At 43.1% G+C, this 26,719-nt stretch overlaps 2 protein-coding genes across 8 annotated transcripts in view; both read right to left on the bottom strand.

Moving 5' to 3' along the window:
* The window catches only part of LOC111183835 (phospholipase A and acyltransferase 3), a 30,491-nt gene extending 20,571 nt beyond the window's left edge, over nucleotides 1–9,920 (bottom strand). The window contains exons 1-2 of one of the 2 annotated variants that reach the window (XM_022591692.3): nucleotides 9,831–9,920; nucleotides 9,308–9,385 (exon numbers count right to left, since the gene is read on the bottom strand). In XM_022591692.3, coding sequence (XP_022447400.1) covers nucleotides 9,308–9,322 — 15 coding nt within the window. In that variant the 5' untranslated portion in view covers nucleotides 9,323–9,385; nucleotides 9,831–9,920. Of the gene's footprint in view, nucleotides 1–9,307; nucleotides 9,792–9,830 lie in introns of those variants that run through there. The other variant, XM_022591694.2, reaches the window with a different exon arrangement.
* Nucleotides 9,921–13,509: 3,589 nt separating this feature from the next.
* ATL3 (atlastin GTPase 3) overlaps nucleotides 13,510–26,719 on the bottom strand; it is a 52,303-nt gene continuing 39,093 nt past the window's right edge. For all 6 annotated transcript variants that reach the window (XM_022591691.3, XM_089914642.1, XM_022591689.3 and 3 more), the window contains 5 exons: nucleotides 21,567–21,694; nucleotides 20,897–20,953; nucleotides 19,575–19,646; nucleotides 18,749–19,180; nucleotides 13,510–17,959 (listed from right to left, as the gene is read on the bottom strand). In XM_022591691.3, the coding sequence (XP_022447399.1) occupies nucleotides 17,873–17,959; nucleotides 18,749–19,180; nucleotides 19,575–19,646; nucleotides 20,897–20,953; nucleotides 21,567–21,694 (776 nt within the window). In that variant the 3' untranslated portion in view covers nucleotides 13,510–17,872. The remainder of the gene's footprint in view (nucleotides 17,960–18,748; nucleotides 19,181–19,574; nucleotides 19,647–20,896; nucleotides 20,954–21,566; nucleotides 21,695–26,719) is intronic.

Raw genomic sequence — 26,719 nt, 5'->3', positions numbered from 1 at the left:
TCTCTCTCAAAAATCTGAACCAAGTAATGAAAAAGAAAATAGCTTTTGGCAGAGGGGCTAAAATTGAAAAGTCATGACAAAGAGGAGGCAAGGGAGACCCCAGTGAACCACAGGCCAAACCAAGGGTTGGAGTTCTCACACCCACTCTGACCAAGTAGAAGACCCCTGTTGATAGTGGGAGAGAAGGAAGCAGGCATGTCAGGAACGGCTAGCTGAGTCACACCAGTGGCGGAGCACCAGAGGAGAGATGCACCAACTCCAGCTGCTGAGTGCCTGGAATCACCGTGATCCTGGACTGCCTCCCAGCCCCCGGGAAGCCCAGCCTTAACACAGCTCCTATACTTAGATTTTCAAGAGAATCCCCTTATCGCTCCACACGTGTCCTTAGAATAAACTTTTTTCACTTGAGCCAGCTTAAGTGGGCTGCTGGTTACTTATAACCAAAAGAGCCAGACCAGAACATTCTGTGCATTGAAAACACACCACAGACAAACTACCATGACCAACTGGAAGAAAATGACAGCTTTAATACATAAAGAGTTTTTATGAATCAATAAAAAATGTAAACACCGGGCTTCCCTGGTGGCGCAGTGGTTGAGAGTCCACCTGATGATGCAGGGGACACGGGTTCGTGCCCCGGTCCGGGAGGATCCCACATGCCACGGAGCGGCTGGGCCCGTGAGCTATGGCCGCTGAGCCTGCGCGTCCGGAGCCTGTGCTCCGCAACGGGAGAGGCCACAGCAGTGAGGCCCGCGTACCACCAAAAAAAAAAAAAAGGAAACACCAAAGTAGAATAAAGTGGAGAAAGGGTATAATAAATAATTTTAAAAGGAGAAATACATATTACCACTAATACAAGAAAACACATTCTATCTCACTAGTAATCCAATTAAATTAAAAACTGGTTTGGGGGAAGATTAAAATACTAATACTAAATATAGGAAAAGATGCAGGTAAGCAGGCACCCTCAGTCACTGCTGTTAGGAGTATAAATAAATACAACTTTTCTGAAGGTCAATTTGGCAATCTGTATCACTAACCTTAAAAATATTCATATCCTTTGACCCAATTTCTATTTATAGACCAGATCTTAAGGAAATAATCTGAAATGCCTATAAAAGATGTCACAAAGTCACATCTAATGGCAAAAAATTAGATACCTAAATATCCTACAAAAAGAGATTAAATATTGCCATAATTATATACTAATATACAGTTATGTTTTAAAAGTTATATTTTAAAAGAATACTTAAGGACAAGAAATGTCTATAATATAATGGTAAGTAAAAAAGCTTTACAATCAACGATAACTCAAGTTTTTTTAAGTAAAAATTTTAAAAGCTTTACACGAAATGATATTTGTTTTAAACTTTGTTCAAAAAAGATAACCAACGCATGTTTTTTTGAAAACTGTGGAAATACACCAAAACATAAACAGTGTTTATTACTAGGTGGTGAAACTTGGGGTATTAATCTTCTTTTTAATTCTGTTCTAGTTTTCCAAATGTGTAAATACATATATATTTGTTTTAGAATCAGAAAACGACGTAAGGCTTGACAAACATCAGTGTGTTCAATCCGGGGTGATCCGTACAATTACTATTATGTAACAAAATAAATACACACAACAAAAAACTAGAAAGATGCATACCAACATCCTAACAGAGATTCCCGCCAGGGGCTGGGGCTAAGCGTGGTTATTGTGATTATGTTGCTTCCTTCTATTTTTCTGCATTTTCCAGCTTTTCTGCAACAAGCAGAAAAGTTTATAACATGCTTCGCAACACTGTGATGAAAATTTTTCAGACATTAGTTTGAATTTCCAAATGTTCAAAATTGAAAGCATTTTTCAGTAAACATCTGTATACCCCACCACCTACATCTACTGTTAGGCTACTGAAGTGGCTGTATCACAAATACGTCCACCTACTCCGTACAAATTACAGGAGGGGAGGTTGCTGGCATGCATGCAGAATCACCCTGTCCTTAACAAACGCCCTCCCCCGCCCCAGGGAAACGGTGTAACTGGTCAACGACACTCCTTGAGAATCCCTTCACATTGGGGATACCCACCTCTGCCTGAGAGGGTCAAGGAACTCTTTCATTTGCTCATTCATTCTACAGATGTTCACAGAGCCGGGCACCTGGGCCACGCCTGTGAACAAAAGCCGAGATACCTGACTTCACGGAGTCAGGTATCAGGTATTTTGTTCAGCATCAAGGAGAGAGACAGAAATTTTTTAAAATTTCTTTGAAGTCTTAGTAAATGAGTAAATCATCCAGAATAGTAGAAGAGATACCAAATAAAAACAAAAAGAAAGGAAGAAAAGGTAGGGCAGGGTTAAGGGGCTGGAGTGGGATGGGAAGGGGGAGGGGATTGCAATAGCAAAAGGGGGTCAGAGAAGGCAGAGAGTGGGGAAAGATGACAGGGAGCATGTACATGGTAGACACAGAATTCAAACCCAAATCCTGCACTTTTGTTTTTTGTTTTGTTTGGCCACACCTCGTGGCATGTGGGATGTTAAGTTCCCCGACCTGGGATCCAACCCGTGCCCCCTGCAATGGAAGCTCGGAGTCTTAACCACTGGACCACCAGGGAATTCCCCCAAATCCTTCACTCTTTTTTTTCCCATATATATGGAATCTAAAAAAAAAAAAAAATGTTTCTGAAGAACCTAAGGGCAGGACAGGAATAAAGACCCAGACGTAGAGAATGGACTTTAGGACACGGGGAGGGGGAAGGGTAAGCTGGGACGAAGTGAGAGAGTGGCATGGACATACATACACTACCAAATGTAAAATAGCTAGCTAGTGGGAAGCAGCCGCATAGCACAGGGAGATCAGCTCGGTGCTTTGAAATCCTTCACTCTTAACCCTCACACTCTCCTGCAATCAGAGGAGGCAGTGGGGAGGAAGCGGCCGGAAAGGAGAAATATGGAGACGGGACAGACAGGAGCAAAAGCACAGTGGTGCGGGCGCCTCAGGGTGATCTTGCGGTTGGGTCAGAAGCAGGATCCCTGGGGTGGAACCCAGGCCTGGCAGTTTTGTAAGCTTCCAGGTGATTCTACTGTGCAGCCCAGAGAACCACAGGAGAGACGGGTTAGGCAGAGAGGGGCAGTCATACCTCACTTTGCAGGTGGGGAAACTGACACTAAGGGAATGAGGTCACTTAGGTCAGCCCGAAAGTAGCAAAGCAGGAACTTGAACCACAGCCTGATCCCCACCACAAGGAAAATCTGCCAGCCTTCTGGCAGATTTCACCATCTGCCCCTGCATGTTAATCCACATTCACTCCTGCAACTCTGATCCAGTGTGAGACCCTCAGCTGTGGGCACTGGACAGGACCAGATGGAAAAGCAAGGGCACTTCCAGAAGAATTTTCAACCCAAGGGTTGAAACAAAACAAAAAGAATGTTTTTCTTTATTTTTTGTTAATTTTACTTTGAATGGGGCACCTATATTTTTAGTTAACTTTACTTATTTATTTTTTTAAATATTTATTTATGTATTTATTTTGGCTGCACCGGGACTTAGTTGCGGCACATGGGATCTTCGTTGTGGCAATGCAGACTCCTTAGTTTCAGCATGTGGACGCTTAGTTGTGGCATGCATGTGGGATCTAGTTCCCTGACCAGGGATCAAACCCCAACCCCTGCACTGGGAGCATGGAGTCCTACCCACTGGACCACGAGGGAAGTCCCTAGAATGTTTTTCTTTCATTCAAGGCCGCTAAGGAAGCATTCCAATCCGCCTCCACTCAGCTCCATTTGGTCTCCTCATCAGAAGTTTGCAATTTTTTTATTTTAATGAAATATTTCAGGCATACAAAAAATACAGAAAGTAGGCCAATGAGCATTACTGCTCCGCATTGAAATTAGGATGCACTTGGTTTTCAGAAACTGCACACTGATTACAGCCGTGGGCTCTGAAGCCAGACAGCCTGGGTTCAAATTCTGGCTCTGCTACTTACTAGCTGGATAGCCTTGGGCACGTTACCCAACTTCTCCCAGCCTCAGTTTCCTCAGCTCTAAAATGAGGATAATTACAGCACCTGATTCATGAGGTTGTCCTGAGGATCAAATAAATTAGTACCTATAAAGCACTCAGCAAATACTACCTGGCACATAGGTAAACGGCAGTTTTTGCTGCCACTGTTCTTGGGGGTGCTTTTATTATTTTGGATTTGGGAAGGTCAGAGGCAGCTCCAGGAGTAGCTGGAGACACTATGGAGGATGTGAAACCCAGCCTGAGAGCAAGTTCTCCTTGTTCCCAAATCACATGCTCTGGTGAATGTGGAAATCCCTCAACTCACCCACTCCATTTCTGATACTTTGGGGAAAACATCGACAAGCATGTAGTTCAAAAACCAGAAGTCCAGGGAGGGTGCTGAAAAGGGACTTTTCCAGCACAGAGTTGGGAGTTTTGATGCCAAGGCTTTAAAAAGAAAAGAAACCCCTGAGGAGCCCACCATCAATCCTGTCTATCTGAGGCTGCGTTGTCAGAAGCAGGGCCCAGGCCACCTGCAAGTGAGGCCCCTCTGTTCTATTGCTGTGTGACCTTCGAGAACCATTTAACCTCTCTGAGCTTCTCTGGTAAAACAGTGCCATTAAGATCCATCCAGCAAAAAAAGATCCATCCAGCAGAGTTTGTGTGAGGAATAAGTGAGATAATGGGGGTGAAAAGCTGCAAAACCCCTTAATGTTTATTAGAGGGTTGAGACCCTGTGCCCCAGGCTGGGTGGGTCCGGGGAACTCGACGTGGGGGGGCAGACTCCCCAGCCTCGGGCCCAGTGAGAAGGTAGAGGAGGGGTTAGGCTGACACATCACCTCTTCCCTTGCCAGCCTCCGGGAGAGGGACAGTGGCAGCTCCAGTGGGTACTAGGTCCAGCCACAGCAACCCAAAGGTCATGTGCATCCTGGAAAAAGGAGGCAAAACTCATTCGCCCTCCCAGGCTCTTGACCTCCAAGCCTCAGACCTGTTCTACATGTTGAACCTCACCCCACGGGAACCAGGACTCCCCCTGAACTCATGTGGGAACCACCACCGCTGTCACCACGCACTGCTCGGGGTTTTCACAGGTTACCTGGAATCCTTACAGCAGCGCATTTCACTGACCAGAAAACAGCTCAGATGTAGGAAGTAACTGGCCCAAGAGAGCTCCCTGAGAAGCAATGCCAGGATTACACTGAATCCTGAAGGTCTTCCTGAATCCAAAGGCCCAGTTCTTTTCACCGCACCCAGTAATTCACACGAAGCTACTGACATCTGCTCAGCATCCCCATGGTGAGCTCTGCCTCCACATCACTGTGCTCTAGTCCGGAAATGCCCCTGACTGTTCACTGGCAAATTCCTACTCATCCCTCACGTCTCCACCTCCTCAGTGCCTCCCCCAGACTCCAGGGCTGAGAGTGTTTATCCGCCGCAGCCCCGTTTATCCGATGACTATAATTGTTGGGCTGAGCCCCTGGGAAGGAATGATCAGTTTCCCTGCCCAGCTCTCCAGCTGGACTGAGCAACCAGCCAGGCACATACAACATTCTCAGCAGAGGTCTGTGGGCAAGAGGGACACATTGCTTCCTCCTCAAGCCCCTCCCAGCCTCTGGCCCCGCCCCCTCCCTTTTGCACCTTAACTAGCCCCACAGAGATCTGTCAGATCATCAGGCAAACCTAGAGGGTCATAAAGAAGTCAATAAGCGAGTCTAGAGTCAGAGACCAGAGCAGGCCCATCGATTTCTGCATATCTGGAGCCTCAGATGCCCTTTGGAGCTTCACGTCCCCAGCAGCCGCTGCTCAACAAGCCACAGGTTTAAGGGCAGGGTGGGTGGAGAAGGGAAGGCAAAGCTCCTGACCCATGAATTCTAAGTAAATTTAGAACACAGAGGGGAGGGAAATGGTCAGCGCTGGCCCTGACCAGGAGGACTCAGGGCTGGACTAAAGGGCTTGGAGAAACGTGGGCCCATATGGTAGACACACAGCCTCTCGGTCCCAGGGAGGTCCAGGCAGCTGCTTTAACAACAACTAACATTTGTCAAGCCCTAAGAGCCAGGCAGTGGCACACCCAGAGTGGGAGAGTGAGAGCCGAATCCTCTGGGTGCAGACAAATAGGGGAGAGTTGTCCATAGAGAATTTTAAAACCATGATAAGACACACCAAAAATCAGTCTGCTGTTTATTATCACCATGTGCCAACACTTTTAAACAATATCAGTGATATTGGTCTAAGTTCTAACTCATGCACTTCCTGTTGAGAGTTAATAATATAGGGACTTCCCTGGTGGCGCAGTGGTTAAGAATCCGCCTGCCGATGAAGGGGACACGGGTTCGAGCCCTGGTCCAGGAAGATCCCACATACCGCAGAGCAACTAAGCCCGTGTGCCACAACTACTGAGACTGCGCTCTAGAGCCTCCGAGCCACAACTACTGAAGTCCGCATGCCACAACTACTGAGCCCATGTGCCACAACTACTGAAGCCCGCACACCTAGAGCCCGTGCTCTGTAACAAGAGAAGCCACCGCAATGAGAAGCCCGCGCACCGCAGCAAAGAGTAGCCCCCACTCAACACAATTAGAGAAAGCCACGCGCAGCAACAAATACCCAACGCAGCCATAAATAAATAAGTAAATAAATTTATTTTAAAAATAATAATATATATGTGAGCTTTAAATTAGCCCACTTTCATTTCTTATTCTTTCAGTCTTCTACATGGAAGTTTAATCAGAGAACTCCCAGCTATACAGTCAACCCCCAACATACACAGACTCAGCTACATGTGTCTGTTCCAACAGTAAGTTCTGAATGGCTCAGAATGGTTCAAGTTCACTTTCAGCAGAGTTTGGGCCACCAACCCCTGTGATCCTACATTTTCCTGTGTTTAAACAGAAGACAAGAGTCTGCTCTCCCAGTGCCAGAAGAAAAGTGTTTCAAAGAGAAGTGTTTGAAAGTCTGGATCAACTTCACCAAGAACTAGACTCTCATTCTAAAGCAATGGATTAAATAAATGTCAAAGTTTACCATCATTCAGCCATTTTCTCTGATTTTTGCCAAGGAAGAAAAACTGGGGAGAATTTTGCCAAATAAGATAAAAACTTACAATGAATTTTCTGGTGAATATGTTTCAGTGAAAATGTTTTAAATGTGGATATATTTTAAAGCCACTAGAATGAGGACTTCCCTGCTGGTCCAGGGTTAAGACTCCACGCTCCCAATGCAGGGGGCCCGGGTTAGACCCCTGGTCAGGGAACTAGATCCTGCATGTGGCAACTAACACCCGGCATAGCCAAATAAATAATAAATGTTTTAAAAAATCATAATAAAAAATCAAAATAAAAACAATTAAAGCCACTAGAATGGATAAACAACAAATGTCCTGCTGTAGAGCACAGGGAACTATATTCAATATCCTGTGATCAACTATAATGGAAAAGAACATGAAAAAGAACGTATGTATGTGTATAACTGAACCACTGTGCCGTACAGCAGAAATTCACACATTGTAGTCAACTATACTCCAATAAAATAAATTTAAAAAAAAATCAGGAATCCCTGGTGGTCCAGGGATGGGGACTCCACACTCACACTGCCGAGGACCCAGTCCAATCCCTGGTCTGGGAACTAAGATCCCATAAGCCATGTGGTGTGGCCAAAAAAAAAAAGAGAGAGAGAGATATCTAGAGATCAGCAAAAATAAATAAAACATAGACGCCACTAGAATTAATTTTTTTAAGACATAGGCAGCGTTGCAATTTCTCCAATTTATTATGAAATGGGATTTTTATGAATTTCTGACAAACTTATCCTAATGTTTAAGGTTTTTCCAATTTGTATATCTGTTGTTTCATCTGAGAGAAGCTTTAGAAATTAAAATTAATAAAAAGTGTCTTCTCGACATATACACACTACTATATATAAAATAGATAACTAATAAGGACCTACTGTGTAGCACAGGGAACTCTACTCAATACTCTGTAATGACCCATATAGGAAAAGAATCTAAACAGTGGATATATGTATATGTATAATTGATTCACTTTGCTGTACAGCAGAAACTAATGCAACATTGTGAATCAACTATACTTCAATTAAAAAAATTTTTAATAAATAAATTTAAAAAGTGTTCTTCAACTGTGAATAAAGATAAATGGACAAATCTAGCTCTACTGAGTGTTGAACATGAATATACAAAGAAGATCAATTTTGTCAAAGTCAAGGACAACTTTTCAGAAACTAAAGTTCCAAAACAGAAACTGTAATGGCATTATTATTCACTACTGTGACCAACCTATATGTAAGAATACGTTTTCTTCAAAAATACACTAATGCAATTAAAAGCTATTAACCCATTACTTCTATTTTTCTCTATAACACCTACTTTATTTTTCAGTTTTTATATTTTCACTGGCATGGTTTCATATACAAAGCTCAACAGAAGAAACTTGACTGTGTTTCTTTTCTGGCCATTATTACTATTCATTTCATGATTATTACTGAAAATAATGTTGCTAGATAAAGGAGAGGATGTTTTCAAATGACCACTCCAGACGTCAAATATTCCAGGTACACCCTAATACCGGGCAGTGTGCTAAGCCCTTTACATGGATTAAATCGTAGTCATAATAACAATGAATTACAGTTGAGCACATAATGTTCTGAGCACTTTGTAAGTATTAAGTCATATAATCCTCACTCTGGGGAAGAGAGTTGATTTGAAACTTGGTCAAAGTGCCACAGCTAGGTGCTCAGCAGGAACACAGTCCCGGGGGGAGTCTACCTCAAAAGCCGGGCTCAGAACCTCTCTGGAGCAGGTCCAGCTAGGCTGAAAGGAAGCATTTGCTAAGCACCTTTATGATTTCTGAACCATAGGAAAGGTGAGAGTTGGGAACTTGCTGGCAGGGCTGGTCATGAGGTGCATCAGCTGAGGCCGGAAGAATCACCTGTTGTCAGACCCAGGCTCAGGGGGCAGCAGGTGCAGCCCCAGACACTCAGCCCCAGGAGCCCACCCAGGTGTTCTGGTCTGACTCGGGAAGGCAGCACAGGACCTTGGCGGGGCAAATCTCTCCTTGCTGCCTCCCCGCTTCTGGGGGCCTGTTTCAGGCAGGGCGGCCTCCCAACCCGCCCACGCAGGTACTCACACTGAGACAACTCCAACGGATACCCACCGACGCGCATCTCACACCTGATGCCCACCGGCCAGTGGGGCATCCACATCTGGAGGCCACATCCTCAAGGACCCTCTCTCTCGTAAGTGATGACTCAGACCCACCGAAACACGGCCCCCACTCCCAGCCCACTCGCCCCCCACTCAACTTACCACGGGCGCGCGCATCTCCTTCGGTAATGGAGGCCCTCAATTTCACGCTGGAGTTGGCTTTATCAGCTGAGTAAACGCCTGAGGCAGCGGGGGAGCAGGGATTCATTGTCAGTAGCAGGAAACAGAGTCCCCAAGACCCCAGGGGGCTGTGGCTTCTGGCGGGGGAGACAGTGCCCGGTTGGTCTCTAACCCCTCCGAGAACAACGGGCTCACTCCCTGCGAATTCCTCACCGGCCCCCTCCCTGCCCCTGCACTTGGCCGTGAACGGATGAATCCCTTGCAGGGGCCAGGGAGGTACACCTGATACCGGAGAGCCGGGCGGCGCAGCGGCGGGGAGCGCGAGCCGTGTCACCTACCAGGGCGCGCTGCGCCCCCAGAGAGTCAGCGGGGCCGCCCTCGCGCCGGGCCCTCCGTCCCCGGCCGCTGCCCTCAGCGGCTCCCTAACTTGTTTACTCCCGCCTCACCCAAGCTCTCCATCCCCCACACAGCCTGTAACACCTGAGAGCCCCCGCAAGCGTCTCACCCTTCCTCAAGTTCCGGGAAGTACCGCTCCCCCCACCTCGAGGACTTGGAATGCAGCGCGGCCTCCACTGAAAAGGGAACCGGCTAAATGGCCGCAGAGTCCAGGCCAGCGTGAGGTCAACTGGCCCCTCCCCGTGAGACTGACTAATTAGAGCCTCGCAGAGCTCCCTGCCCCGGCGACAGTGACAGCCTGCTCCAGCCTCTGGGGCAGACATACCAGACATACCAGGACGCTCCCCGCTCACCCCGCAGCCTCTCAGCACGCCCTCCCCTGCGCGGAGGCGCCTCCAGAACCCAGCGCAGGGCCACCGCCTCCTCACCTCGGCTACGCACGCGCTGCGGCCAGCTCAACTTAAGATCTTGTATACACATCACACTGGAGTGTCATCAATCTGCTCATTTCCTCCACTCCAGTGGGCTTATGCTGTAGTTTAAAACTACAATAGGCCCCCGTTATCCGCGGTTTCTTTTTCTGCAGTCCACTGAGTAACAAACAAGGAGACAACACTGTGGATAAGCGGGGACTATCTTAACGGTTGCGTACTTCCTACGGTTTCAGACATCTGCTGGGGGCCTTGGAACGTATGCCCCTAGGAAAAGGGGGGGCTACTGTATATTAAGCTTTAAAGCCATTTAAAGGCAAGGGCATACCGGAGAGAAAGTACTTTTAACTATTGGGTCTTAAGCCATTAGATATCCCCAAAACCTGGCACCCACCTGGTACACAGTAGGCATTCCATGAATGAATGAATGGATCAATGAATCAATGAGTGAACGAGTGACCAAAGACAGGCCCTTCCTGTGCAGTGATCTGTGACTCCTAAAGGGTAGAAGCAGCTCCTCTTCATCTCTATTTTCCTGCTCTGTCCCGCCAGCACTGAGCTTGGAATCGGGACGCGTGGGCCAAATCCTGTCCCTGGCTACCTACAGGGTCCAGGGCACCCTTCCCTCTCTCAGCCTGTTTGTTCATCTGCCAGTGGAGTGGTGATGATATTGTACAATATATAAGATAATATAAAAAATACATTCCCCAAAGGGAAAGCAGCAGATGAAATGAGGCTTATAAAGTGGGAGCCCGATGTCTGGCACGGGGCAAGTTCTTACTCGGGACCGTTGGCTGTTGTTAACAGCAAGAAGGAACGTGCTCATCAACATCACGTTACCCACCAGCTTCCCGGCAAGAGGCGCTGTAAATAAACACCAGAGCTTTATGTGTATTACGACTCACTCAACAAGTTGCTATGTGTATGGAGCAAGAGACTACCTGTAAGGCAGTCAAACCCAGGATGGAAAGGTTCGGCTTTGAGGAAACCACACTGATTCTGCCTCTTCTTACTCTCTGCTTTCAGTATTGCCCAGATGTCACTTCCTTTACTTTCTTATTCTTCCTTCCTTCCTTCCTCCCTCCCTTTTTTTTTTTTTCCTGTTGCTGTGCCAGGAAAAACAAAATAAAAAGAACACTGAGGGGCGGGGATGTCAAGGAAGTGATTTTGACCTTTCACACAGCTCTCAAAAGTGGAGCTCTGTAAGAAAACCCCCAAGAGAAGATACCATGTGATGCCACCATCATCCCCAGCAAGATAGTCTGCCCTTAAGCCCCATTCCAAGTCCAAAACAACGATTTGGGTGGAGAGCCAAGATTAAAACAGCCAGGATCAAACTGCTATCTGCCTACGAAGCCTCCAGTCTTTTCTGCAACCAGATGTGGAGCCCCGTTACTCTTCTTGTGACAGGTGGAAAATATTAATTTTTAATTATTTGCAATCTCTCCATTCTCTGCCTTCTGATAGTTCTCCTCCTCCATGAGATCCATTGTCGTGCTGCCTCTGAGGAAGAAGTAACTGAGGAAGTGAGAGGAAACGGCACAAGGCTAAATGCCGAGCAGGCCTAAGAGACCCTGTGGGATTCTGAGCAGGTGGGGGGCGGGTACGAGTATCAAGGCCAGGCCAAGAGGAAAGGGAGGGGGTAGGAAGAGTGGGCAGCAAACCGCATCTAAGGGAGCAGAATCCATAGCAGGAGCATTTCATAACATGAGGGCTCTGACACTTAACAGCAACTCAAACCTGGAGCACCCCTCAGGGGAAAGGTGCTCCATCGGCCAAGAGAATGCAGGCTTTTTACGTGTATCCAGGCCACTCTGGGCAGGCTTTGTGAATATACCAATTTTGACAGTTCGTCCTGGCTGGAAAAATCAGGCTTTTGTGAAAGGAAAGTGAAGTATAACTTCCTTGTGAATTGCCTATCTCTGCAACCCCTCAAACCCCACTGAAGAGGTGAGAATAAACCCCTCGAGAGGCCCTGAAGAGCTTCCACTGCATAAATGCACATCACCACGTCTATTTCCCCTTAAAAGCACATTCCCGAGATGTTGCAGGCTCTCATTCCACTAGCTTGTTAAATGGCCAGTCTGGGGAACTGAAAACTGCAGTGGACATTCGTTTTTGTCCAGCAGTCTCTCATCTGGTGACTCCATGTAGTTCTGGTGGAGCCGCCAATCACAGTACCCCCATCACCCTGAGTAGGGACACATGTGACCTACATATGGCTGGTTATCACGCCCCAGCCCTCAGGTTAGGCAGTGGCCCTGGAAGGAGCATATGACCCAAGCCAGAGACCAGTCAGAATCTTTCTCTAGGATGGAGGTGTGTGTGTATATATATATATACATAAATACACATTTTTGAATAGGCAGTGGGTCAAAAAGCCTCTTTCCTCTGGGGACTTAAAAGAGATGATATAAGCCTGGAGCCATGTGTTCCTGCCCTCCCCGGCAGCATGGAGATCTATCTGCAAGAGCAAATAATGTAGCCACTGCATACAGGAGATAATAGTCCTGTTGACATTTGAGTTCTTCCAGGGCCTCATGCTAGCTTAACTTCTAGACAGCCAATTATAAGAAACTTTTTCCTAGTTACAATTCTATTTTTTTAGTTATTAAGCTAGTTAGAGTTGGACTTTATCTTTGGCAAACTGTTTATGGTCATCAAAGGCAACAATGCCAATGCACCAAAGACAAGCCACAGTTTGCTTGACGTCTCTCCCCCCACCCCACATGACCACTTTTCCCACCCTGGTCCTTCCTTCCCCCCAGCCTACGGTGACGGAGGAATCATCACTCCCCATACTCTTCGTATCTCATCTACTTGTGAGTTTGCCCCTTCCCTACTAAACTGCGATGAACTCAGTGCAACACCCAGCCTGGTACCATCAGGGATGGATGGATGAATGGAGGGATGGAGGCTACTGACCCCACCCAGTGTATGTTTCAAACTAGGAAATAAATCTTTTTATTGTAGGGCTAAATTGGGTATGTAAAGTGATTAGTCAATATTTGAGAAGTTCAAACCAACTTCCCCACTGCCTCCAAGGTCGTCAGTGAAAGGGAAAGCTTTCAGTAGAGCTTTCTTTACCTCACCCCACTCCCAACAAGGAACCATTAACCAGTTAGCTCCATTTTACCCAATACCTCCGACAGCACAGCTTGCTCCAGCATTATGCTAGTAAGATACTAGTTCAGTATTGTTTTGCAGGACAGAGAAAGCTGACTCAACTCAAACCGCATGACCACTGCGCCTTTGACCCAAGTTTTCATCCCCTTAGAGATCCTATTTGCTTTGCCAAGCCCAAATGTACTTCACAGATCCTCCCATGTTAAAGAACAGAGAAAGAAGAAACACAAGTAACATGGTGCTGTGATCTTTATTCCATTAAATGACCTTAAAACTAAGAAACAGAAACAAGCTTTTAATATACTAATAGCATAATCTAATCCATTGCACTTTTTAAAAAGTATATTAAATTTTAAAGCCATTCAGAAAGGGTCTAGGAGAAAGAAAGTGCTTTGAACATCTTTTTTTTTGAAGAAAAAGAAGTCAGAGAGGAAATTCTATATATGCTCAAAATTAATATTAACTCCTTTAAGGCTTAAGTCCATGATAGCATTTATTCATTGAAATTGGAAACTTTGGGAATCAAATGCCGCCTTCCCTTGGTCATGAAAACACTACATTTAAATCTTAGTTCTGGCACCTGAAATGCCTTTCCCAGGAAGAAAAATTTCTTCTAAAATCTTTCTGCCCTTACATCTATCTTGAAAGTCCCTGGTAAGGGCTATTTTGTGGCTAATTTTCAGTTATGATCTTCTCCTTCCTTTTCGTTCATTTTTACTTAGGCTTAAGGTTTTCTGTGCATAAAAGATTTAGAGGTTCAAAGTCACAGTGCTGAATTGTTTTTTTAAAAGAAACACAACTTTCAAAATAGTTTTTTTTTTTAAATCCTAATTACACCCGGTAGTAAATAGGATACTTGTACGTTCATCTCTCAGAGAAGGCACTAGGACTTCCTAATTTAGAAAAACATTTTCACAGAGCTTAGATAATCCTCTAGACTAAAGGCATCCTTATTACTCTGAACACTGTAAACTCTCAGTGATTGTATCTGGCAGTAGACCACCTATTCTGAACCTCAGGCAAAAGCCATCCACTTGCCTCCAGACAATACTGAATTGCACTTTCCCATCCCTCCGAGCAGTCTCTCTCGCTGTGGTCTCTGAACCACCTGTGATGCGGTTTTTAAAAGTGGTGATTCCAGGGCCACAACCCAGACCCAGACACACTGAGGCAATCCCTGGGTATAAAGCTGGGAATTTGAATTTCTTTAAATATGCCTCCCAGGGGTAAGTTTTATGCACTTCAAGGTAGAGGAGAACCACTATCCAAAACATAGCTACAATAGGACTTAACAGAAGGAAAACGATTCAAATGCAAAATGGTCTCTTACAAATGGGCTTTTGAATGTCATTTTAAAACACCACCTACACAAATAGTTTGTGTTTTAGGAACTGAAGCTTGTCTTCATCATGCCCTTATTCTTGACTAAAATTTTGTTGGATCTAAAGGTAAGCCAGAATGATGCAGCCCATGTTTGCGACCTTAGATGGCAGCCATCCTAAATAATCCTAAATTACATTTCAATAGTTCTATGCAGATGTCCATGTAAGTTTACATTATTTAAAAAAAAATACTCTAGGGAAAAATAAAACTGTTTTTTAATCGCTTTTGCCTGGACTTAAATCAACTATTTAATTTCTCTGTAACTCATACATACATACATACATACTCATCCAAACTCACCCTATCCAAGACACCATTTTCATAAGCCAGGTGGAACGCTGGGTATGACCTGTTAAAGAAACGCACTGCCAGTACAAGGCAGTTTGTCTGTTTGTTCGCATAAAGCATTTTACTTCATGAAAGAGAAAAAAAAAAAGAAAAACCAGGTAAAACAAAAACAATACTCACAGGCAACTCTACCAAGTATGAAGTAGCTGTTACTATATAAACCTCTGCGGGAAAACAGATCTCTTGGTATACTGCTAAAATAAGGTTATGGCTCTAAGGATGTTTTATCACCATACATGATAGTTTTCCCTCATTTTGTCTACACACCTCAGTGAAACAATCAAAATTTTGATTCTATTATTTTTACTTAGAAACGAACTGGAAGTATTAAGAAAACAAAAAACTTAACAATATTTAACCTCTCCTAAAACGAAGTATTTTCATAGAAAATTATGAAAACATTTTATATGTTAATAGGAATGTGCCCCATATACTGTTAGGAATGTGCAAATTAAAAATGCTTGCATGGAAAGGCAGGAGTGGCAGAGCAACAAACACCAAGCAAAAACTTAGTCCTAAGTAATGTCCCTGACCCACAAACTAACGGCTGAGGGAAGGTAAGGGGTAAAAGACATTCTTTTCAACCTGGTTATAAACCTCCCCAAGACTATTTATAGCCAGCAATGAGAATGTACCTTTTATTGGAAAAGCTGATATAAAATCATCAATTTTCTGTTAAAAAAAAAAAAGAGGCCAAAGGAAACTCATAAAAATCCTCACTGAGAAAATTTTATAAACAATTTCCAGAGGCAGAATAAGTTAACTGATAAAGACAAAAAAATAAGGGTTCCCCAGGGTAATTAAACAAAGTTATTCCTTTAAGATCAAAACAGAAATGGTGGATTTAAACAGTAACTAAATTCTAAGATTTCATTAAATCATACATTATCATATATTTTTTATTTTAAAATATCTAATATTTTAGTATTAAAATAAAATTTAAACACAGCATCCTTTCTCACCATTAAAAGTAGGATAATTCTAGACAATTTTTCTGAAATCTATAAATGTGCTTACACAAATGCATTAAAAGCTAAGTATCTCAACATCTGTAAGGCCTTTAGCAAATAAGTATCAACCTTCAGGAAGATGAGAGGCCACCTGAAAATGCACCAAAATTTCAAAACTAAGCTTTTAATTTATTGATAATAAAGCTAAGTATCACTGATATGCAAGTAAACAGTTTTTAGGACAAGCTGGAATTTTTCTAGAATTTAACCACAGTTGAATAAAACAGCAAGAACTTCAGGGCAAGATGGTATGTAAATATGAAAAAATACATAAAACACTTGGAATTAATTCAGAACTTGTAAAAATACTTGAGTGGTAAAGTGTTAAAACAGTCAAGAGAAATATTCTTTGACAGAGATTACATGCTAGAAGAGGCTGTTTCTACCTTCCATTCATACTTCACGTATAAAGAATTTACCCTCAGAATTTGCCTAAACCTCCCTACCTCCCTCCCTCCCACAGCAAAAGTTAAATTATCTTAAGAATTAAGGCTCACATACCTGAATGTTTATATAAATACCTGCAGGCAAGTTTTATGAAGTTTTAAAATCCACAACAATTCACCATTATAAAACCAAAGGAAAAGGCAACTGATAAAGTTTTTTATCACATGATCAAGGTAAATGAAGAATTCTTAGATACTTCTAGATATTATATGTCCATATTTGGGTGGGACTTTGGTCCTTACTAAGCCAAAGCTATTTTAAAGCTACCAGACTAGTCATGTATAAAGTTAAAGGATGATTCAATAAAACTGACAGTTTTAGCTCCATTATTAAAAATCTTAGACAGTGAATAGGAGAATGCAAATAAACATTGTGGATAAAGACCTGATTTACTGCTAAACCACATGAAATAGGATGCCAGTTAAAGGCAGTTATGTTTGGTAAATGTCTTTCCTCTAATCCTTGATAAAGTTCCGTTCTCATACAGAACTCTAAAAAACAAAAACTCTCAAATGACAATTGTGTGTGTTATGTATAATACATATATGTATATAAACCTACAATCAGTGAATCTGACCAAGGCACAAGTTCAAATGACTTATCAGAGGTCACATGGTTCATTTAAACTCAAGCTTTTTTCTTAAAGTATGAAAGCTCATTCCTTTTATTACAAGCTGCTCTGGTTTCTCAAGCCATATTTGCCTCTTTTCTAGAAAGAAGCTATAGGAATGAACGAAGGCAAAAAAAAAAAAAAGAGTATGTTCTAACAAAACTGCCAGCCTGTCAGGAAACACACCTTAAATTTCAGTGTACGGTAGAGTTAAATACGATATAATTTTTCCATACTATGTGGCAAAAACAATTCTCTAATATTATAAGACTTTAAAAGTGTAATGGCATCATTTTTAGTCAGTCTTTAGTTCTGAAGCTTTTGCAAGTTTTGTAAACTTTAAAAATCCTTTTCAAAAGAGTAAGGTACAAAAGAACTGATAATTCACCAAAACAGCATCTTTCATGTGGTTATCCTCAATCCCCTCCCTATTATGTCCTCAAAAGCATGGATTCAACCTTAAAAGGCACTAAATGGCACATAAAGGACAAAACCGCATTTCCATTTTTTCTTTTAGCTTTTTCCCCATAAAGTGCACAAAGCAGAGAGTAATAAGAAGACAGACATAGGCTTGGATCTATACCAGCAAGGAAAAGAAATGCTTCCAAGAGAAATGGAAGTGTGTTTAAGAATTTGAAACCACAGGAAAGGTCTATTCATTTATTAGTGCCGTGTTTCAGCTCTTTCCAGATGGTCCCAGGTCTGCGTTCCTTGGGAGCTGGACCTGTGGCCGTGGCAGAAGCCCAGAAATCAGAAGGGACTGGCCGGGGTCTTGTTGGATCCTCTTGTTAAGATGCTACTGAGCTTTTTTATCCAAGGATGGTCTCCCAACAACTGCATCCCTCACAGCAGCCTGAGTGGAATTACCAATGTGAGAAGTGGCCTGCAAAAGTCCATTTATTCAACATGTCAGTTAATAAAATACAGCACAGCATCAAAAGAGTAAGCCATTGGAGACAAACTTTCGAAAATCTCTGTCTACATTGTTACTATGTTATAGAAAATAAGGGAATGAAAATGCAGGGGTCGGGGAGCCCTGTGGCAGCTGCTAACTCCCCAGAGAGTCCATCAGCTGAGCCTCTGCTACCTTACTGGAAGGTAAGGGGTGGGCAGCTCTCCTGGCTTTACCACAAGCTTCTAACTTAACTGATATGTTCCCGCTACTCAGAAAGAGAAAGCTGAGTCTCAAGGATCTATAAACCTAGAGATCATGTCAATGTCAAAAGCCACTGGCTTACTGAATGATTTAAGTGAAAGACACGCCATCCATTAGTAGGTCTCAAAATAGAACAGTTTGTTAAGTTCATATTTTTCAAAGCTTGTGACTTTCAGTGAAGCAAACTAACCTTGGATGGGGGAGAGACTCACACAGGAATTATGTCTGATGAACACGCAGTTAAAAGTTTCCCATGAAGGACACAACATATGTAAGTTGGAAAATTTTTTGCACTAAAGAGCAGTTGTTAAGCGTGGAAACAAAATATTACAAATAAACATTAATATCCTAAAGAAGGATAATAAAACGTAACGCCTGTTAGAAAAAAAAAAATGGCCAGGGGAAGTTTCTCATGCCTTCCTTCACTACTGAACTCTTCCAAACGGAGATATTTTACAATAAGCACAAGTAACTGTCCATTATCAACCGTCAGCCCGCTCAGCTGGCACCACTTACCTGCTCCAATACATATGCTGCACCAGAATCGATAGCACCGCCCAGCTCACGATACTGACCAGAGTACCTGATGTACCCCCAGGTGAGAAGAGCTATTAACAGCAGGCCAACCATACAGTTGAACAGCTGGGCCACCACCTCAAGACCAATAACGCCAGTGAGGCCTGAAGCTATGTACAAAGCCACAATGCCTGTGAAGAGCACTGCAGGGGTTCGGAAGGTGCTGAAGACATTCTTGCTACCATTGTGCTTGCAGAAGTTCTCATACAGTTCCTTGATCTCCTCCTCCAGCTCCTGCTGGTAACGAAGGCTAAAATCCTTCCCACCCATCTTTTTTGTCTTCTTAAAATGGTCCAGAGCAAGTTCTTTGAATTCACAGTGCTTCTCCTCTAGAATGTCTGGAGACAAATAAGGTTTGTCTCCCCCAGAAACCTAAAAAGAATAAAGACACAATGTGAAGGGTGAAGAACCCTTCAAAAACAAATGCCAAATAAAACAAGTGAAAACACTGAAAAGCTTAGAATATTTTAAGATATTAGAAATTAACTTTAAAATGATGACCAAGACCAATAGAGGTCTGGTTTCAATTCCTCAGAAAAGCACACTTAGTAACCAGGGTGATATTGATTAGTGAGAGCTGTGACACTGTAAGAAAGCCTTGCTTATTAGAAAGGGCCATAATTAAAAGGCCCCAATAAGCAGGAAGACCTGAATGTTGCCTCATCATCATAAGATACACTAAATGGGATCAAGTTTGGACTTCTGAAGTCAGCAACATGCCCAGTTATAGGTATTTCAGAATAAGACAACTGCCCAGCACACCTACCTCTTCCATGTTGTTATAGTAAATGTCCTTGGCAGAGGCTGCAGCTGCTAAATTGTTGGCTTCAGCAGTGGCCTTTTAAGAAATGAAAGCACAAACCATAAATCCTTTCTCTTTTAATGTTCTTCCACAAATAACCAAGTAAAAATTTTCTCTCACCCTATTCCCCATTCCCCCTTCTTTATTATTCTTCTGTTTTTCAGCTTTCCATACAGCCCAATTTATGAATTAAAATATACCTTTTCTGCCAAATTTTCTGCCAAAAAATGTTCTCATACATAAGAGAGAGAACAAAAAATGTTCTCATACATAATCTTTAGCATAAAATTAAACCTCTGAAAGTATTTCCTTTGCTTCGATTTTATGTGTTAAAAAATAGATGTTAACTCAGAAAAGAAGAGGAAAAATTTATCTTTACAACATCAATCCCGATCTCTAGCTCCCTTTGTGAAAATGTTATCCTACTAAAGAAATAAACATTTGGGGCTTCCCTGGTGGCGCAGTGGTTAAGAATCCACCTGCCAATGCAGGGGACATGGGTTTGATCCCTGGTGCGGGAAGATCCCACATGCCACAGAGCAACTAAGCCCATGTGCCACAACTACTGAGCCTGCACTCTACAGCCCATGAGCCACAACTACTGAGCCCATGCACCACAACTACTGAAGCCCATGCGCCTAGAGCCCGTGCTGCACAACAAGAGAAGCCACTGCAAAGAGGAGCCCGTGCACCGCAACAAAGAGTAGCCCCTGCTCACCGCAACTAGAGAAAGCCCGCACACAGCAATGAAGACCCAATGCAGCCAAAAGTAAATAAATAAATAAATAAATATAAATAAAGATTTGGCAATAAATGGCCTTATCTTCAGCACATGAAAGTCAGAAATTATATGTTTTAACAAAATGACATCTTGGAAACATCAAAATGTTGGAAATAAAACTATTTGCAAATTAAAAACCTGATTAGTAAACAGGAAATATTTAGATACGTTGGACATGTTCTATGAAAAGAGACAACAGGTAACAGGAAAATGATTTGTCTAACAGAACTGGGTATGTTTAACCTGTTTTCCACAGTATGTTTTGGGGGAAGACCAGGCCCAGCAAGAAGCCATTCTGTTCTAACTTCACCAGCATGAATACAGACAAGAAAACCAGAAGGGAGTCACACTGCTGGAAAATGTGCTAAACATGAATGGACCTCAGCATAATGAAAAGGGGGGGGGGGGACCAACAGCATTCTCTTCTTAAAGGACTCTGCTTACTGTATACGGGTCAATTCAAGTAATCAAAGGATATCATTTAGGATGCCAAAGAACTGCTTACCTGAAGCATGGATTTGGGGTGAGGCAGATCTTCTCCTTGGTAAATTTTAATATATGCCTTAGAATATAAACATAAAAACAATTATGAAAAATGCCATTCTGTCATATTTAACTGGACTTTGATTTTTACAAACAGTGACCATACAATTGCATTTTCCTAAAGACCTAGATCAACACCCAGGAATTAGCAAAAACACAGCACACCTTTGAGTGCATGTTAGCATTTTTTAGTTAACTGAAAATATTCTCAAAGCAGCACAAGTCTAGGACTCCCACCAGGCTCCCCATGCACACTGGCCTCACCACTACCTGTGGGCAGAGTGACCATCCGCCTTGAGGTAGTCGTGTCACATCTAGGTGCCGTCTCCTCCTACTCACAGCAACTTCCTAACCACCTCCTGTCCACACCATCTTCCTTGAGGAACAATCTTCCTTTAGCCACAGTAATTACTCCTCTAAGAGAGTGCAAACAACATCCATTTGGTTCTTAGACCGATACTGCCACCCAGTGGCCCACTCCTGGGAGGACACCGGAGTCTCTCAAAACGCCTCTCACCATCTCCCCCTTGAAAATTTCCCCCAGGCTTTAAAATATTGAAACCAAGTTAGTTTATAACCTAGATCAGTTTAACCAAAGGTCAAACATTTTAAGAATTAAAACCCACATTTACCTTAAAATATTCCAATAGCCCCCGACAGGTGACTTTCGAGCCATTGATCTCCTTTTCCATTAAGTTAGCTGGGTTTAATACATATGGTATCAGTGTCTGTAACTGCTCTTTGAATTCACTGGCAATATCTGTTCACAGGACCAAGAAAAAGGAAACAATAAGCCCAACAGATTTATTCAACCAAGGGGAGCATAACGCACAACCTTCACTCTCTATCTAGTTGCTCTAACGTCTGCCAGCTAAAGGGCGGGGGTCCCAGACTGTGAGTCTGACACTTTCTGACAATGACCAGATTGCTTGCGGGTTTCTGCTCTCATGTAACTGTATTGTCTCCTTCCCTTCTGCAGTATTAAGTCCTCTCTAGTCCAGAACAGAATATGCAGAACATCCCTACCCTGCTTTCCATTCTGGGAGATTAAGTCTACTCCCTAGACTTTCAAGAAATTTCACTTTTTAAAGAATTTCATTAACAGGTCTTCCAGAAAATCGAGTATCAACCCCTCAGGTTCTCCCAAGCCAGGCCTTTGCTGTACCCTCATTCTCCCCCTTAAATCCGTTAGATTTCACTATTCATCCACGTGCTTTATTTTGTTTGTTTGTTTGTTTTACGCGGGACTCTCACTGTTGTGGCCTCTTCCGTTGCGGAGCACAGGCCCCGGATGCGCAGGCTCAGCGGCCATGGCTCACGGGCCCAGCCACTCCGCAGCATGTGGGATCTTCCCGGACCAGGGCACGAACCCGTGTCCCCTGCATCGGCAGGCGGACTCTCAACCACTGCGCCACCAGGGAAGCCCCACGTGCTTTATTTTTGTTCATTTTCTAATGTTAAAGGAAATAAAAGCACCTGGACCCCATGATATTTATTTTCTATTATCTCCTCAGAGAAGCCCTCTGGGCCACCCCAAAGGGAAAAGGCTACTATCTCAGGAAAGGTGATAGCTTCTTTTCAGCTTCTACCAAGTTCTAACAGAGAGTTCAGGAGAGCCATTAAATAGAGCTCTTTCCTCGAAGTGAGAACTCGCTGGCCCAACTATGAAAATGCAAGGAATCTGATTTATATGATCTGACTTCTTCCTAGGTTCCCAACTAATTCAGACTATCAACTGAAAAGAAAGTAGATGGGAACCCACATCAAGATGGGAACTCTTTCAACAGCCCATAACCCAAGTTTACAAAACTGAAACATTCTTATTTATTCATTCAACAGTTTGGGGGCACCCTTTTGTGGCCGGCATTGCTGTAAGAGTTGGGGATAGCATAGTGAATAAAACAGAAGTGGTTTATAAATTTTTCCAACTACAAATATCACCATAAAAATCTCCATAGAAAAAACTTCAGGTTACTTTTACCTCCTTAGATGATAGGGTCAACTAAGAGAAATTACTAGGTATGTGACAACAATGTAGACTCCTGGAAAACATTCAAAACTACTTAAAAAACAACCATATATAAAGCCCACAATCAGACAATCACAATTAACATTTAAAATATCCTCCTTCCTTTTTAAGGCTCTTATATATTGCTAAACTGCTTCTGTAGAAGATTGTACCCATTTATACCCCTATCACCAATGTAGAAGACTTGTTTACTACTCTGAACACACCGAGATTTTTATTGTTTTTAAAACTTTTACTGACTTGATTGGTGAAAAATAGTATCTTGCAGTTTTGTTTTGTTTTGTATTTAATTTATTTATGTTTTGGCTGCACTGGGTCTTCATTGCTGCCTGGGCTTTCTCTAGTTGAGGCAAGCAGGGGCTACTCTTCGTTGCGGTGCACAGGCGGTGCACATTGCGGTGGCTTCTCTTGTTGTGGAGCATGGGCTCTAGGCACATGGGCTTCAGTAGTTATGGCATGCGGGCTCAGTAATTGTGGCACACGGGCTTAATTGCTCTGCAGCATGTGGGATCTTCCCAGACCAGGGCTTGAACCCATGTCCCCTGCATTGGCAGGCGGATTCTTAACCACTGCGCCACCAGGGAAGTCCCTATCTTGCAGCTTCTGCTTCTGACAGTACTAAAGACTAGAGAATCTGAAGGAACCTTCTTCCTAACAAGATCCTGCACACAATATATTCCATTACAGTGTAGACTTGGAAGTAAAAGAGAGCTGCAAGGGGCTGAGCAGGTGGGCAGTGAGCTGAAACCAGAGCACTGAGCTAAGTACATGTGAAGCTGTGGCTTATTTGAGGCCATTCACTGCAACGTGGTGACAAACTCTGGGCAAAAATAACTCCTAAATTAAGTTGGATCATGAAATAGAGTGGGAATGGTCCCAGGTGGGTAAGCCCTTAGCTCCCCAAAGGAGCAAACACAGATCTCCTTTGGAGGAAAAGAGATCTGAATAATGTACCAAGGAGCAGCACAGAGAGATGACGATGGGAAATAAAGAAGAAAATTAAGATATGGAAGACAGAATAAGATTATTTAATATATGTCTAACAGGAGTCCTGGGAGATGAAGGGGAGTGAATCAGAGGCAATAAGAGAAGGGGTGATGGCTGAGAACTCTCTAGAACTAATGAAGTACATGAATCCACAGCTTCAGAAACCACAGCATATAACAAGCAGGTTAAATAGAAAGAAAAACACACGTAACAGTAAAATTGTCACACGGCAAAGACCTTCTGAAAGAAGGAAAATGCTTCCAGAAGGAAGGTCTGCAGGACAAGAAAGTGAACAAAGAAATTCTTTTTTTTTTTTTTTTCTGCGGTACACGGGCCTCTCACTGTTGTGGCCTCTCCCGTTGCGGAGCACAGGCTCCGGACGCGCAGGCTCAGCGGCCATGACTCACGGGCCCAGCCGCTCCGCGGCATGTGGGACCTCCCCGGACTGAGGCACGAACCCACGTCCCCTGAATCAGCAGGCGGACTCTCAACCACTGCGCCACCAGGGAAGCCGTCAAATCGCATTTTTGTTAAATCCACATATATGCTGTTTACAAGAGACACACACACCTAAAACATACAGTCACAGAGAGGTTGAACATGACAGAAAAAGATATACAGACAAATACTAAGGAAAACAAAGCTGGAATAGCCATATTAATAAAGATAAAAATGCTCAAACAACAACAAAAAATGGTATTAGGGATAAAGAGGGCTACTATATATTACCTCAATTTACCAAAAAGATGAATCAATTCAAAACTTTATTAAAATAGCCTCAAAATATGTGACAGAACAAAAGAGAGCACTGACAAATCCACTAGAACAGTGGAACATCAATACATATGTTATTGACACTCAAGGAGACAAAAATTAGTGAAGATTTTTAAAATGACATAATTAACAAGTATGATTTAGAGATACAAATGAACCTTACACCCCCAAATTAAACAAAATGTCCACTGTGCTCAAGCACATATGGAACATGTATAAAAAGTCTAGGTCATAAAATATATATCAGCAAACGTTTAAGACTCAGTGTCATAGCATTCAAACACTATCAAAGTATTCGATAAAATGTGTCAATAAACGCAGCATCAAAAGCTTAAGTAGCAGAGGGGCTTCCCTGGTGGCGCAGTGGTTGAGAGTCCGCCTGCCGATGCAGGGGACACGGGTTCGTGCCCCGGTCCGGGAAGATCCCACATGCCGCAGAGCAGCTCGGCCCGTGAGCTATGGCCGCTGAGCCTGCGCGTCCGGAGCCTGTGCTCCGCAACGGGAGAAGCCACAGCAGTGAGAGGCCCACGTACCGGAAAAAAAAAAAACAAAAAAAAAAGCTTAAGTAGCAGAGAATTAAATTTAAAGTTTTTTAATTCACATAACATTTGGAAGTTAAAAATCATACTTCTAAATAACACATAGGTCAAAGAAGAAACCATAAAAGAAATCAAATACTACATATTTAGAAGTGAATGATAATGAAAATGTCACCTAATACAACCATCTAAACTGCACTAAGAGAAATTGACAGCCTTAAAATATTACATTGGGACTTCCCTGGTGGCAGAGTGGTTAAGAATCCGCCTGCCAATGCAGAGGACACGGGTTTGAGCCTTGGTCCCGGATGATCCCACATGCCGCAGAGCAAATAAGCCCGTGCACCACAGCTACTGAGCCTGTGTAATAGAGCCCACAAGCCACAACTACTGGGCCCACACACCTAGAGCCCATGCTCCACAATGAGAAGCCACCACAATGAGAAGCCCGCGCACCGCAACAAACAGAGTAGCCCCCGCGCACAGCAATAAGACCCAACACAGCAATCAATCAATAATCAATCAATATGTAAATAATCATATTAAAAACGGAAAGAAAACTAAAAAACTAATGACTAAAACTGAAGAAAATGAGCTTAACTGAATCAACAGTGAAAAGTATTCACACACACCCACACACAGACCTGAGGAGTTTCAGAGGTTTCTTCTACCACTTTTAAACACCTTAATGTTATGTGAACTCTTCCAGAAAACACGGTGAGGAGAAAGGGTGAGACCAGTATGCCAAAACCAGACAACGGCATTTGTGACCAGAAAATTATAGACCAATCTTGCTCATAAACTTAGATACCAAAATCCCATGCAAATTATTAGGAAATCAAATCCAGCGACAGATACTTATTTTAAAAAGAAAGAGGGGCTTCCCTGGTGGCACAGTGGTTGAGAGTCCGCCTGCCGATGCAGGGGACACGGGTTCATGCCCCAGTCTGGGAAGATCCCACATGCCGCGGAGCGGCTGGGCCCGTGAGCCATGGCCACTGAGCCTGCGCGTCAGGAGCCTGTGCTCCGCAACGGGAGAGGCCACAACAGTGAGAGGCCCGCGTACCGCAAACAAATAAAAAATATAAAATCTGATGTGGAAAAAAGCAAAAACTCCATTCTCCATGAATTACGTAGATAATACGTAATATTTACAAATATATTACTGGAAATAATGAGAGTTTAGCAAGATTGCTGAATTTATCATATAGAAAAATCAAATGCATTTCAACATACCAGCATGATTAGGAAAAATAATTTTTAAGATTTCTAACTTCTAAGGAAACTTCTAAAATAAATCTAACAAAACATGTATAAGACCTTAATCAAGTAAGTTTTTATATTCTTCATAAAGTGAAACTAAAAAACCTAAATAAATGGAGAGAGATTACTCTGTTCAGGATAAGAATACCTTCCCATTGTCATAAATACATGCCAATCGCCGTCAGATCAATTT

The sequence above is a fragment of the Delphinapterus leucas genome, chromosome 7, assembly GCF_059928025.1.
Source record: "Delphinapterus leucas isolate spDelLeu-1000000601 "Yukka" chromosome 7, BTC_Dleu_Yukka2, whole genome shotgun sequence".
NCBI classification, from domain to species: domain Eukaryota; kingdom Metazoa; phylum Chordata; class Mammalia; order Artiodactyla; family Monodontidae; genus Delphinapterus; species Delphinapterus leucas.
This window is presented reverse-complemented; position numbering and strand designations above follow the sequence as displayed.